Source organism: Tenrec ecaudatus, chromosome 3, assembly GCF_050624435.1.
Source record: "Tenrec ecaudatus isolate mTenEca1 chromosome 3, mTenEca1.hap1, whole genome shotgun sequence".
NCBI classification, from domain to species: Eukaryota; Metazoa; Chordata; class Mammalia; order Afrosoricida; family Tenrecidae; genus Tenrec; species Tenrec ecaudatus.
Window position 1 is genome coordinate 154,785,029 of NC_134532.1, and position 12,216 is coordinate 154,797,244.

The following is a 12,216-nucleotide window of genomic DNA, read 5'->3' on the forward strand; positions in this document are numbered from 1 at the left end:
AATCTCTCAGTACTACGCTTTCCATAAGTCTTTAACCATTTCATGCTCAGTTGATTTTTCCCCAAAGGTAGGGGTGGAGGGGGAAGCGGGTATAAGAAATATGATTCAACTGCTAGCTATGATTTTCTACAGAAGAAAAAAATGTAAAAAAGAAAATTACATAATAAACATCTTAATAATAGAAAGGGGTTCTTTATTTTCTATTATATGATTTGTAAATTACATCCCAAACGTGGGGACCCATAGAAAAATCTTCCCAGATTAATTAGAAAACAATAATTTTAATATATTAAGGCCTCTTTTCTTTTTAAGGCATCTTTTCATTAATAATTTGGCAATAATTATGATCTTTATTTTATTAGTGAAATTTACTGACTTTATAACACATAATATCTTTATAAAGAAATATTTTTAAAATAGAAAGAACATTAACACAAGCAGGCAAAAAATTCTCAGAAGCATAAAGAACACACCTTATTCAAAAATTTGGAATTATAGTTTACAATTTCCTAGAAATCCACTAGCATGCCCTACTCAAAATTTTAGGAAAGAAATGAAACTAGAAAATGTATGACTTCATAATCAGAATGGATCCTGAAACCGTTTTTTAAGGGAATAAAAACAGAAAAGTGAAAGCTACAAATCCGTCCATCGAGCTGGGATGGAAGTTACCAATAAAAACAGAAATCATAACCTAATTGTGGTGATTTGCCGTTTTGAATTATTAAATGTTAGGTTAAAGCCAGGTTTCTGGATAAATTCTTTTATTTTTTTGCTAATCTGAGATTTGGATATGCTGCCACCATGTGGTTATCAGTTGAAAGTGCAACTAGAAAACCCCTCTAAAACCAAACTGCCACGGAATCAATGATGACTTTGAAAGATCCCCTTGTGGGGTTCCGAGACTGTGAACTGTTTCAGGGAGCTGACGGCCCATTCTTTCACCACAGAGCTACTGGTGGTTTCAAATTGCCAACCACACAAGTCGCAGCACAGTTGTCATCATCATTACACCACCAGTGCTGAAATTAAATAAAGGAAGTGGATTTTTAGTTTGACTGACGGAATAAACAGAGTTCACCTAGGAGTGTATGTATTTATTAGTTATTTTGCTATCTAGAAAAGTGTAAAACCGTTTTATAATAACTATAGGAATACAAATATAATATAAAGTATATTTTGTTGTTAGGTGAACAACAGGATGAAACGTTGCACCGTCCTACACCCTCCTCACTGCTGTTCTTACGTTTGAGTCATCTGCACAGCCGCTGTGTCACTCCATCTAGTGGAGGGTTTGCCTCTTTTACACCACCTCGCTACTTTGTCTTTGTTCAGGGACCACTCTCTCCTGACAACGTACCCAAAGCATGACTCTGAGTCTTCTCGGCCGTGCCTCCGAGAGGCATTCTGGTTGTACTTCTTCCCAGACAGATATGATGCTCTTTTCACAGTTCATGGTACTTACACTGTATCCATCAAATGTATCCATCCTTCTTCAGTCTTCCTTATTCAATGTCCCATTTTCACATGCATACAAGGCAAATAAAAACATCATGGCTTGAGTCAGGTACACCTTAGTCCTCAAAGTAACATCCCTGCTTTTCAGTACTCCATAGAGATCTTGTGCAGCAGACATCTTTTGATCACTTGACTGATGGGCTCTGATTGTGGATCCAAAAAAGACAAAATCCTTCACAACTTCAATGTTTTCTCCATTTCCCATGATGTTACCTACTGGCCAGTTGTGAAGATTTGGTCTTCTTCTTTTTTTTTAATCATTTTGTTGGGGGCTTATAGAACTCATCACAATTTATACATCCATCCATTGTGTCAAGCACATTTGTACATTTGTTGCCATCACCACTCACAAAAGATTTGCTTTCTACTTGAGCCCTTGGTATCAGCTGATTGGGTCTTCTTTGCATTGGGTTGTAATTCATTCTGAAGGCTGGAATTCTTGATCCTCATCAGCCGGTGTTTCAGTCCTCCTTGGTCCACCTCCTTTGAGGATTTGCTCAGCATACAGATCGAACAAGTTTGGTGAGAGGGCGAACCCAGATGTGCTCTTTTCCTTATTTTGAAACACGCAGTGTGTCAGTGTTCTGTTCACACAACAGCCACTTGATCCAGGTGCAGGTTTGCATGAGCACAAATGCAATATTCTGGGATTCTCATTTTTCTCAGTTATCCATAGTTTTGTTTATTATTAATAAATCATTTTATTGGGGGTGCTTGCAGCTTTTATTACAATCCATGCATCAATTGTATCAAACATACTTTTACATATGTTGCCATCAACATTTTCAAAACATTTTCTTTCTGCTTGAGTCCTTGGTATCACCTCCTTCCCCCACCTTCCCACACATGTGGACCCCTGATAAATTATAAATTGTTATCTTCATGTCTTACACCATCCGCTGTCTCCCTTCTCCCACATTTCTGTTGTTCATCTCCCTGGGAGGGGGTGGGCAATTAAATGTTAGTCATTGTTGTCAACTCCCCATTTCTCCCTCTACTCCCCCCCTCCTTTCCCCTACCCTCATGGCATCACTACTCCCATTTGCTGTTCCTGAGGGGTTTATCTGTCCTGGATTCCTTGTGTCAAGAGCTCTTACCTGTACCAGGTAAAACTGGGTAGTGATATTGGAGGGCAGGGGAGCATTAAAAAACTAGAAGAATGCTAGTTTTCCATCGGTGCTTGCTGCACCCTGGTTCCCATTCTTTCCTTGTGACCTTTCTGTGAAGGATGTCCAATTGTCTACAGATGGGCTTTAGGTCTCCACTCCAACTCCCATCACTTGCATCAGTACATTTGTTTCTTCTGGGTATTTGACATCTGATACCTGATCCTGGCAACACCCCATAATCACACAGGCTGGTATGTTTCTTCCATGTGGGCTTTGTTGCTTCCCTGCTAGATGGCCAGCTGCTTTTTTTCTAAGCCTATAACACCCCAGATGCTATATCTTTTCATAACCAGGCACCATCTGCTTTCTTCACCACATTTGCTTATGCACCCATTTTGTCTTCAGTGATAGTGTCAGGAAGGAGAGTATCACAAAATGTCTGGTTATTAGGAAAAAGTGTTCCTGCCTTGAGGGAGTACTTGAGTAGACACCCAATGTCCATCTGCTACCTAAATATTTAACATTTAAATATATGTACATTGACCAATGTCTCTATTGTTATTTATTAATATATTTACATATGTGCCTGCCTATATCTATAGTTCTATAAATGCCTTTGCCTTCTAGTTATTTTTTATGGTGCACATAGGTAAATACCTTAGCATAGTCAATAGAATGCAGATAAACATATTTTGTGTATCCTTTGCTTTCAGCCAAGATTCATCTGACTTCAACAATGACATCCCTGTTCCACATCCACTTTTGAATCAGACCTGAACCTCTGGTAGCTCTCTGTCAATATATTGCTGCAACCTTTATCGGATAATCTTTAGTTCACTAAAAGTTTACTTGCATATGGTATTAATGGTATTATTCTGTAACTTGAGAATTCTGTTGCACAATTTTCTTTGGAATGGGTAAAAATGTGAATCTCTTCCAGTCAGTTCGCCAAGAATCTGTCTTCCAAATGTTCTGGCATTGATGAGTGAGAGCTTCCAGTACTTCTTCAGCTTACTGAAACATTTCCATTGGTATTCCATCAATTCCTGGAGGCTTGTTTTTGCCTAGTGCTTCCATTCTTCCTTTGGTACCATTGACTAGATCAATTGCACTCACTTGTCCATGCCATAAAGTTGGGAAGGCAGCCAAGTGACAAGAAGAGATCCCTATTTGTACCCATTGCAAAGAAAAGTGACCCAACAGAGTGCTCAAACTACAGAGCAATAGCACTGATATCACCCACCAGTAAATTTTTACTTAAGAGCATCCCACAAAAGTACATTGACAGGACTGATTCAGAAGAGGATGTGGAACAAGGGAGATCATTTATGATGTCAGATGGATCTTGGCTCAACACAGAGAATACCAGAAAGATGTTTCCTTGTATTTTAGAGATTAGGCAAAGATATTCGACTATGTGGGCCATAATGAACTGTGAATTACCTTGAAAAGAATGGGAATTCCAGATCACTTCCTTGTGCTCATTTTGAACTTGGACAGGGATCAAGAGGCGGTTGTACAAACAGACAAGGGAACACTACATTGTTTCAGATTACTAAAGGTGTGTGTCAGGCTGTATCTTCTCACCACACTTGTTCACTCTGCATGCTGAGCAAATAATCAGAGAAACTGGATTATATGAAGAAGAATGTGGCATCAAGAATATTAAGAGCCTGTGGTATGCAGATGGACAACCTTGCTTGCTGACTATGAGAAAAAAACTGAAGCACTTGTTGATGAAGATGAAGGATATATGAACTGATAGATGAAGGTTATATGAACTGTTTTAAGAGCTGTAAGAGCCCCCAATAAAATTATTTATATAAAAAAATAAAATATCAAAGGATAACTCAAAAAGATAAAGGTAAACATTATGATGAAATGTGCAAATACCTAGAGTTAGAAAACTGAATGGGAATAACAAGCTTAGAATATTTTAATCTAAATGAACTCAAGAAAAATGTCAAGTTGAAATATTAAAGGATTGTATGGACAAAATATTGAATAATGCAGGAAGCATCCAAAGAAGGCAGAAAGAACACACAGATTGTGCAAAAGAACGAGACAACAGTCCACCATTTCAGGAGGGAGCATATTAAAAAGACGTAAGGGTGTTGAAGAAGTTCAAGCTGCACTGAAAGAATTAGCCAAAAACAGAGCCCCAAGGGTTGGTGGACTACCCGTTGAAATGTTTCAACAACGTGATGAAGCACTGGAAGCACTCATTCACCTACGCCAGCAAATTTGGAAGACAGCCGTTGGCCAGTTGACTTGAAGAGATCCATATCTATACCCATCCCAAAGAAAAGTGACCCAAAAGAATGTTCAAACTATAGAACAACATCATTGATATCAGATGCAAGTAAAGAATGTTAAGGTCATCCAGCCGTGGGTCCAGCAGTGCCTTGATGGGGAGCGGCCGAAGTCCCAGCTGGAGGAAGAAGAAGATGCAGAACAAGGGGCATCATCGCTGATGTCAGGTGGATCTTGGTTCAAACAAAGAACAGCAGGACAAGGTCAGCTTGTGTGTTGCTTACGACACTACGGCATTAAACTGTAGAGACCATAACAAACTGTGGACAACCCAGATAAAAATGGGAATTCCAGAACAAACCATGGTGCGCCTTCGGTACTTGTACAAGGATCAAGAGGCAGTTGTGACGACAAGGGAATGCAGTGTGGTTTAAACTTGAGAAAGGAGTGTAGCAGGCCTGTATCTTCTTATAAACTGTATGCTGAACAAATAATCAGGGAAGCTGGATTAGATGAAGAAGAGTACTGCATCATGTTTGGGGGAAGGCTTATTAACAACTTGTGATATGCAGATGACACAACCTTGCTTGCTGAAAGTGAGCAGGAGTGGAAGCACTTGCTGGTATGGATGAGGACTCATTGTAAAGAAGACCAAAATCCTTACAAATTGGCCACTAGGTGACATCATGATCAATGGAGAAAAGGTTGCAGCTGTCAAGGATTTCGTCTTTCGTGGATTCACAATCACTGCTCCTGGAAGCAACAGTCAAGAGGTCAAAAGATGTATTGCACTGGGTACATCTGCTGCACGAGAATTGAAAAGCAAGGGTGTGCTTTGAAGACTAAGGTGCGTCTCACCAGGCCATGGTATTTTCCATCACCTCTTAGGTATGTGAAAGTTGTACAGTGAATAAGGAGCCTGAAGAAGAATTGATGTGTTTGATTGTTGGTGCTGGAGCAGGAAATTGAAAGTACTGTGGACTGCTAAAAGGACAAATAGATCCATCTTTGAAGAAGTACGCCAGAGGGCTCCTTAGAGGTTAAGACAGCAAAACTTCATCTGGCTTACTTTGGGCATGTGGTCAAGAGAGTCGAGTCCTTGGTGTACCTTACCTGCTTCCTGCTGGTAAGGACGAGGGCCAGCAAAAGAAAAGGAGGCCCTCCAGTGGACGGTGTGGCACAATGGCTGCCTCAATGGACTCAGGAACAATTCTGAGGAGAGCACCAGACAGACAGTGTTTTGTTGTGTCATGTACGGGGTCACTATGGGTTGAAACCGACTTGATTGCCCCTAACAACTATCCTGAACAGTATCCTGAGATTAGTATTCTTTACTGTTATTTCAGATACTGCCAAGCCTACTGAATTGGAAGTTCATGAGAGAAGTTCATGAATTGGAAGTTGATGAGAGAAAAATCATGCTAGCAAAAGCAGTATTCAATATAAATCGTTGCAAGGAAAATTAGTACAGCAGTTCTCAACCTGTGGGTCGCGACCCCTTTGGGGGCATCCAATGACCCTTTCACAGGGGTCGCCCCATTCATAACAGTAGCAAAATTGCAGTTATGAAATAGCAATGAAAATAGTTTTACGGTTGGGGTCGCCACAACATGGGGAATTGTATTAAAGGGTCATAGCATTAGAAAGGTTGAGAACCACTGAGCCAGTAGACTAATGCACCTTTAACGAAAGATTAAACTGCTTTACAGGGACAGAGGTAGAGAATACTAAACGTAAGCAAATCCGTATAATCCTTTCTTCACACCAGATCACATTTCTCATCAGATTACTCTTGCCCAGTGGCATTTATTTAAATTCAACTTCTTCCCAGTGACAAAAGAGATATTAAATTTTCAGCTGGGAGTTTCAGGTAAGAAATTGGAAAGTTTGCATGATAAAGTTTGTAAAATTGTACTTATTTTATAGTCTCTTCTAAAAATGTATCAGTCTTTAGAAGATTGTGGCTTCAGTTTCGTTTATATAATTATTTCCCTTGTAAACATTTTCAGTTCTATGTTTACATAGTTCGAGCTTTCCCCAGGTATTTTCTCTGCAGAACAATCACACATCAGCAGAGGAGACTGTTGTAAAGCAGTAAGTTGAGAGTCGTGTGTAAATGTGAGCTCGTTGGCGTCTTCGGAAGGGCATTGACAACAAGGCAGGGTTCATCTGCTCCTTTTCGACTCCACACAGACGATGTGACCGGTTTTAAAATTATACTGATGTATGGTGAAAGCAAGGATGATCCTTAAAATACTTGTTTTTAGATACCATGCACCTTAAGATGCAGGATATCATCCTATGGTGGACCTTTTATTTTCATTACTATTTGGTAATTGGGTTTTCTCAAAGAGCCCCCGGATAGGTTTGAACCTACAACCTTTTGTGTTGCAGCCGAGTGCTCAAACTTCATGCCACCAGGGCTCCTTGGTAATGGGTTTTAAAATATGTTTCTATTTTTTTGCACACAAATATGGATCTATCCGTTGCTGTTGAGTTGATTTCACTCATTGCAAACCTATAGTTCAGACTAGAACTGTTCAGTGGGGTTTCCGGGAACAAGAAGAGGAGCAGACACCCTCATCTCCCCAGCTGATGGGAACTGCGGATTTTATGGTAAAGAACCTGATGTTTAACTCACTGCACTACTAGGTTTCCTTTATATAGAAATATTGGGATCTATATCTGCTTGTATTTACATATAGTCGTGCATAGAGGATAAATACACATGTATATTTGTGAATTTTATAAATGTATACAGATGAGGCCTAGCAGCTTTGTGTTAAAATTTCTGTAGATTTTCTTAAAATTGCTTTCTGGAAAATTCTATCATAAACCTACGGATCAAGTTTGGGATGTCGATGTGTGTGCGCCTATTTTGTGCCATCAGCAAAGGACACTTTTACTGTCGTCGTAGAGGATAAACACACATGGGTTTGTGAATCTTACATTGCCTTCAAATATCTTTTGATTCATCTGCTTTTACAAACATAAGAAAATCACATTCTTTACTATAATCTCATTCAGATACTTTAATGAAAATAATACCTTAGCTGTTCAGTGACCTTAAGATCGGGATAATTAAAAGCACAGACTATGTTGTTGGTAACCGTTTTGCACCCCCGAGTCAATAGATTGTCTTTGTTTTATTTTTGAATTGGAATCCAGAACATGCAGCCATGTGAAACGTAGCCTCACTAGTTTGTCCTAAAAGATGAGATTTCTTTATTCTGGTCATATTCCTCAAAATGTGTTATAAAAGAACGCTGCTGCTTTTTTTTTTTTTTTTTTTTTTTGGTAAATCCCATAAGCTCATTTACAAAGTGTGTGTGTTGCCATTGGGCACATTGTCACCTCCTGAGTGCTTTTCCCAGGGTCACATGTGTCTGTGTCCTCCAGGCTCCAGGATGAGTATCAAACACCACAGCTCTCAGGAAGATGTTATTATGAACATTCTCCACCTAACCAACTGGCCCCTCTACAAAAACATCTGGAAGCCCTCGCTACTCCTCAGAATTCTGAGAGTGTTTCTCTCTGCATTTCATCTGGGAGCAATTGTCACTTTCTCGGGTTCAGAGAGGAAAAGGATGAAATGAGAGAACAGGTCTCTTTTACTAGAGACACTAGCCGTATGGCTTTAAAACATCCTTTTCTTCATTTGAATGTATACTTATTTACATGTCGCTATACAATAATATAAAGCTCTCCCTGTACCGTTGTTCATTTATTAAATACTGTGGTTGTTAGATGCCACTGAGTCAGTTCTGACTCACAAGACCCCAAGTGCCGTCCCGTGCAAGCACTGCCTCGTGTTACGCCATCCTCAGAACCGTTGCTGACTTTAAATTTGGGCCTGCAGTGGTTGTGTCAGGCCCTCTGCTGAGGGCCTTTTCTTGCTCACGGACCATCCACCTCGCCAAACCTACTGTCCCTCTACAGGAATTGGTGCCTACTAAAAACCTGTTTATTGTTATGAGGTAACCTTTCTTTCCTACGCACCATCCTGGCTGTACCTCTTCAAAGATTTTTTCGTTCTGGCAGTCCATAGAATATTAATTATTACCCACAAAAACAATACCATTCAAATACATCAATTCCTCTTTGGATTTCCCAAGAATTATGTCTTTCATCCCCTCACAGAGGGTCACAGGGAAGAGATGAGCCAGTCAGGGTGCAGTACAGCACCAATGAAACACACAACTTTCCTCTAGTTCTTTGGTGCTTCCTTCACCCCACTATCATGACCTTAATTCTACCTCACAAATCGGATTAGACCAGAGCATGCACACTGCTGCAGATAAGTGCCGGCAACAGGGAATCCAGGATAGATAAACCCCTCAGGGCCAACAATGAGAGTAGAGGTACCAGGAGGATTAGGGGAAGGTTGAAGGGAGAAAGAGGAAATTGATCACAAGGATCAACCTATAACCCCCTCCCAGGGGGACTAACAATGGAAAAGTGTGTAAGCAGCGATTGAAGACTTATGTGAAGTATGAAAATAATAATCTATAACTTATCAAGGATTCATGAGAGAGGGCAGGCAGGGGAGGGTAGGAGAAAAATGGGGAGCTGATTTCAGGGGCTCCAGTCGGAAGAGAATGCTTTGAAAATGATGATGGCAGGAAATGTGCTTGACACACTGGAGGAATGTGTGGATTGTGATAAGAGATGGAAGAGCCCCCTAATAAAAGTATTTAATTTTTTTTAAAAATGATGTCCTTCTCCAGGGACTAGTCTCTCCTAACTGTATGTCCAAAGTACAGCAAACAAAGCATCACCATTCTTGCCTATAAAGAGCATTCTGGCTGTGCTTGTATTTTTATAAATGGTATCATTATGATAATTTCTTCTAGTTTAATACATATTTTAATAATGCACAGTTGTTGCAAAAACACTGTATAAAATATAGAAAATGTTGAATGAATCTTTAACATTAGCATTAGTGCTTTTCTGAGTTCTAGCTCGGGCTTATCGGACTCATGCCTCACATACTCAACTCCATGTCTTCAAACCATTTAATGGTAAGAATTTAACAGGCCATGGTATAAAGCAATGTGCAAAGCAAAGGAAGCGCTGAGGGTTAAGCTCAAAAGAAGGATCAGGAAACAGAAGCATAATGAAGCCAATGGAGTTACTCTACGTAACACTGTTTGATAAAGTTACATCTCTCTTTGATAAAGTTAAACACTCTTAAGACATCTGTGTATTGCATCAAAGCTGAGAAATATTTTTGTCTTTTCTTTTATTTGAAAGCAGAAGATTTCATTCATTCACATCTCATCAAAACTTCTACTTCAAGCAACATGCTAAACAAGATTTCCCTGCTGCTGTCTCTTCAGATAAGCATCCTAGGAACCGTTCATGGTGGGAAAATTCTGATATGGCCAATGGAAGGCAGCCACTGGCTAAATATCCAGATAATTATAGACGAGCTGATTAGAAAAGAGCATAATGTGACTGTGTTAGTTGCTTCTGGTGCGCTCTTCATCACCCCAACTTCCAAATCATCTCTGACATTTGAAATCTATAAGGTCCCCTTTGGCAAAAATAGAATAGAAGAGGTGATCAAGAACTTTGTTCTGACGTGGCTAACACATAGACCATCCCCTGCTACCATTTGGAGATTCTATCGAGAAATGGCCGTTGTCATCCAGGACTTCCACATGGTCTGCAGGGAAATCTGTGACAGTGTCCTGCAAAACCAAAAGCTGATGGAAAGACTGGACAAAGGCAACTTCGAGGTCCTCATATCCGATCCAGTGTTTCCCTGTGGTGACATCATCGCTTTGAAACTGGGCATTCCGTTCATGTACTCCTTGCGGTTTTCTCCAGCCTCGACAGTAGAGAAGCACTGTGGGAAGGTGCCGTACCCTCCTTCCTACGTTCCAGCTGTTTTATCCGAACTCACTGATCAGATGTCTTTCGCAGACAGAATAAGAAATTTCATATCCTACCATCTCCAGGACTACATGTTTGATGCACTTTGGAGCTCATGGGATTCATACTATAGTAAGGCTTTGGGTACGTAACAATTTTTGAAAACTTTTTATTGTAAACTACATGGGGGTTTACGTCTCACATCATGGCTTTTGTATACTACAACTTTCTCAGGTTTTCAATCCTCCCTCTCCTACCCCCACCTTTTTTTTCTGTCCTCCTTTTGTCACAGATTATCCTCCTCTTCACCAAATCGACACCTGTCTATCATGTTGTCCATCTACCCTGTCTCCCCCACCCCCACTCCCACTACCATCCACTCCTGGAAAGCATGAAAGTCTGTTTGTTCTATATAATAACTTTTATCTTAAATGTTTATGGCCGTGATGTTGTGCAATATTGTTCAATTGTGTGTCTAACTTCACTCAGCACAATGTCCTCCAAATGCAACAATGTCGGGAAGCCTCGTATAGTTTCATCGTTATTCTTGAGTGATGCGTAGTAGTCCATTGTGTGTATGTACCCAAGTTTATTTATCCTTTCTTCCCGTGGTGTGCATTTGGGTGGTTTCCATCTATTTGCTCTTGTGAACAGGGTTGTGAACGACATGGCTCTGCATGGATCTAGTCATGCTTTGCTTCCTGTGTCTTCAGGGTGCATACAGAGTGGAGGGATTGCTGGCTCATACCGCGTTTCCATCCCCAGTGGTTTGAGAAGCTCCAGACTGTCTGCCACAGTGGTTGTGGTTTGACAATCCCTCCAGCAGGGCATGAGGGTTCCAGTCTCGTTGCGCCCCTTCCAGAATTGTTATTATAACTTTGCTATCGATGCTGCTGTGTAGTATCTCATTGTTTTTTATTTTCATCTCCCAAAGGACTAGTTGATGTGAGCATTTCTTCAGATGATTGTTGGCCACCTGTATGTCGTCTTTGGTGAACTGTCTGATTATGTCTTCTGCCCATATTTAAATTGGGTTATTTGTATTTTGTTAAGGTGTTGCAATTGTCTGTATATTTTAGAGATTACTCCTTTTTCCAGTTATCATTACCAAAGTTTCTCTTCTGTGGTTTTTGCTTTAACTCTTTGATTAAGTCCTTTGATGCACATCAGGGTCTTCCTTACAGGAGGCCCTAGTCATCGATTTGTTTTTGTTGTGCGGGTGTGTTTCGTTGTTGCTGGTGTGTTTGTGCCTTCGATTGGGGTTCATAGGTTTGTTGCTGTTTTTTTCATTATCTTTATAATTCTAGGTTTACATTTAGGTCTTTAGTCCATCTTGAATTCATGTTTTGTGGGGGGAGGTCAGACGCTTACAGACATCCTCCCTGCGGGCAGTTAGTCACCAGACTACAGGGTAGGCCTCTCTCCCTGCTGCTGGGGACAATAAACTATTTCTCCCTGA

General features: G+C 40.4%; 1 protein-coding gene across 2 annotated transcripts in view; it reads left to right on the plus strand.

Moving 5' to 3' along the window:
- The window catches only part of LOC142443631 (UDP-glucuronosyltransferase 2A1), a 98,546-nt gene that overhangs the window by 41,174 nt on the left and 45,156 nt on the right, over positions 1–12,216 (plus strand). For both annotated transcript variants that reach the window (XM_075544938.1, XM_075544940.1), the window contains exon 2: positions 10,137–10,901. In XM_075544938.1, coding sequence (XP_075401053.1) covers positions 10,184–10,901 — 718 coding nt within the window. In that variant the 5' untranslated portion in view covers positions 10,137–10,183. The remainder of the gene's footprint in view (positions 1–10,136; positions 10,902–12,216) is intronic.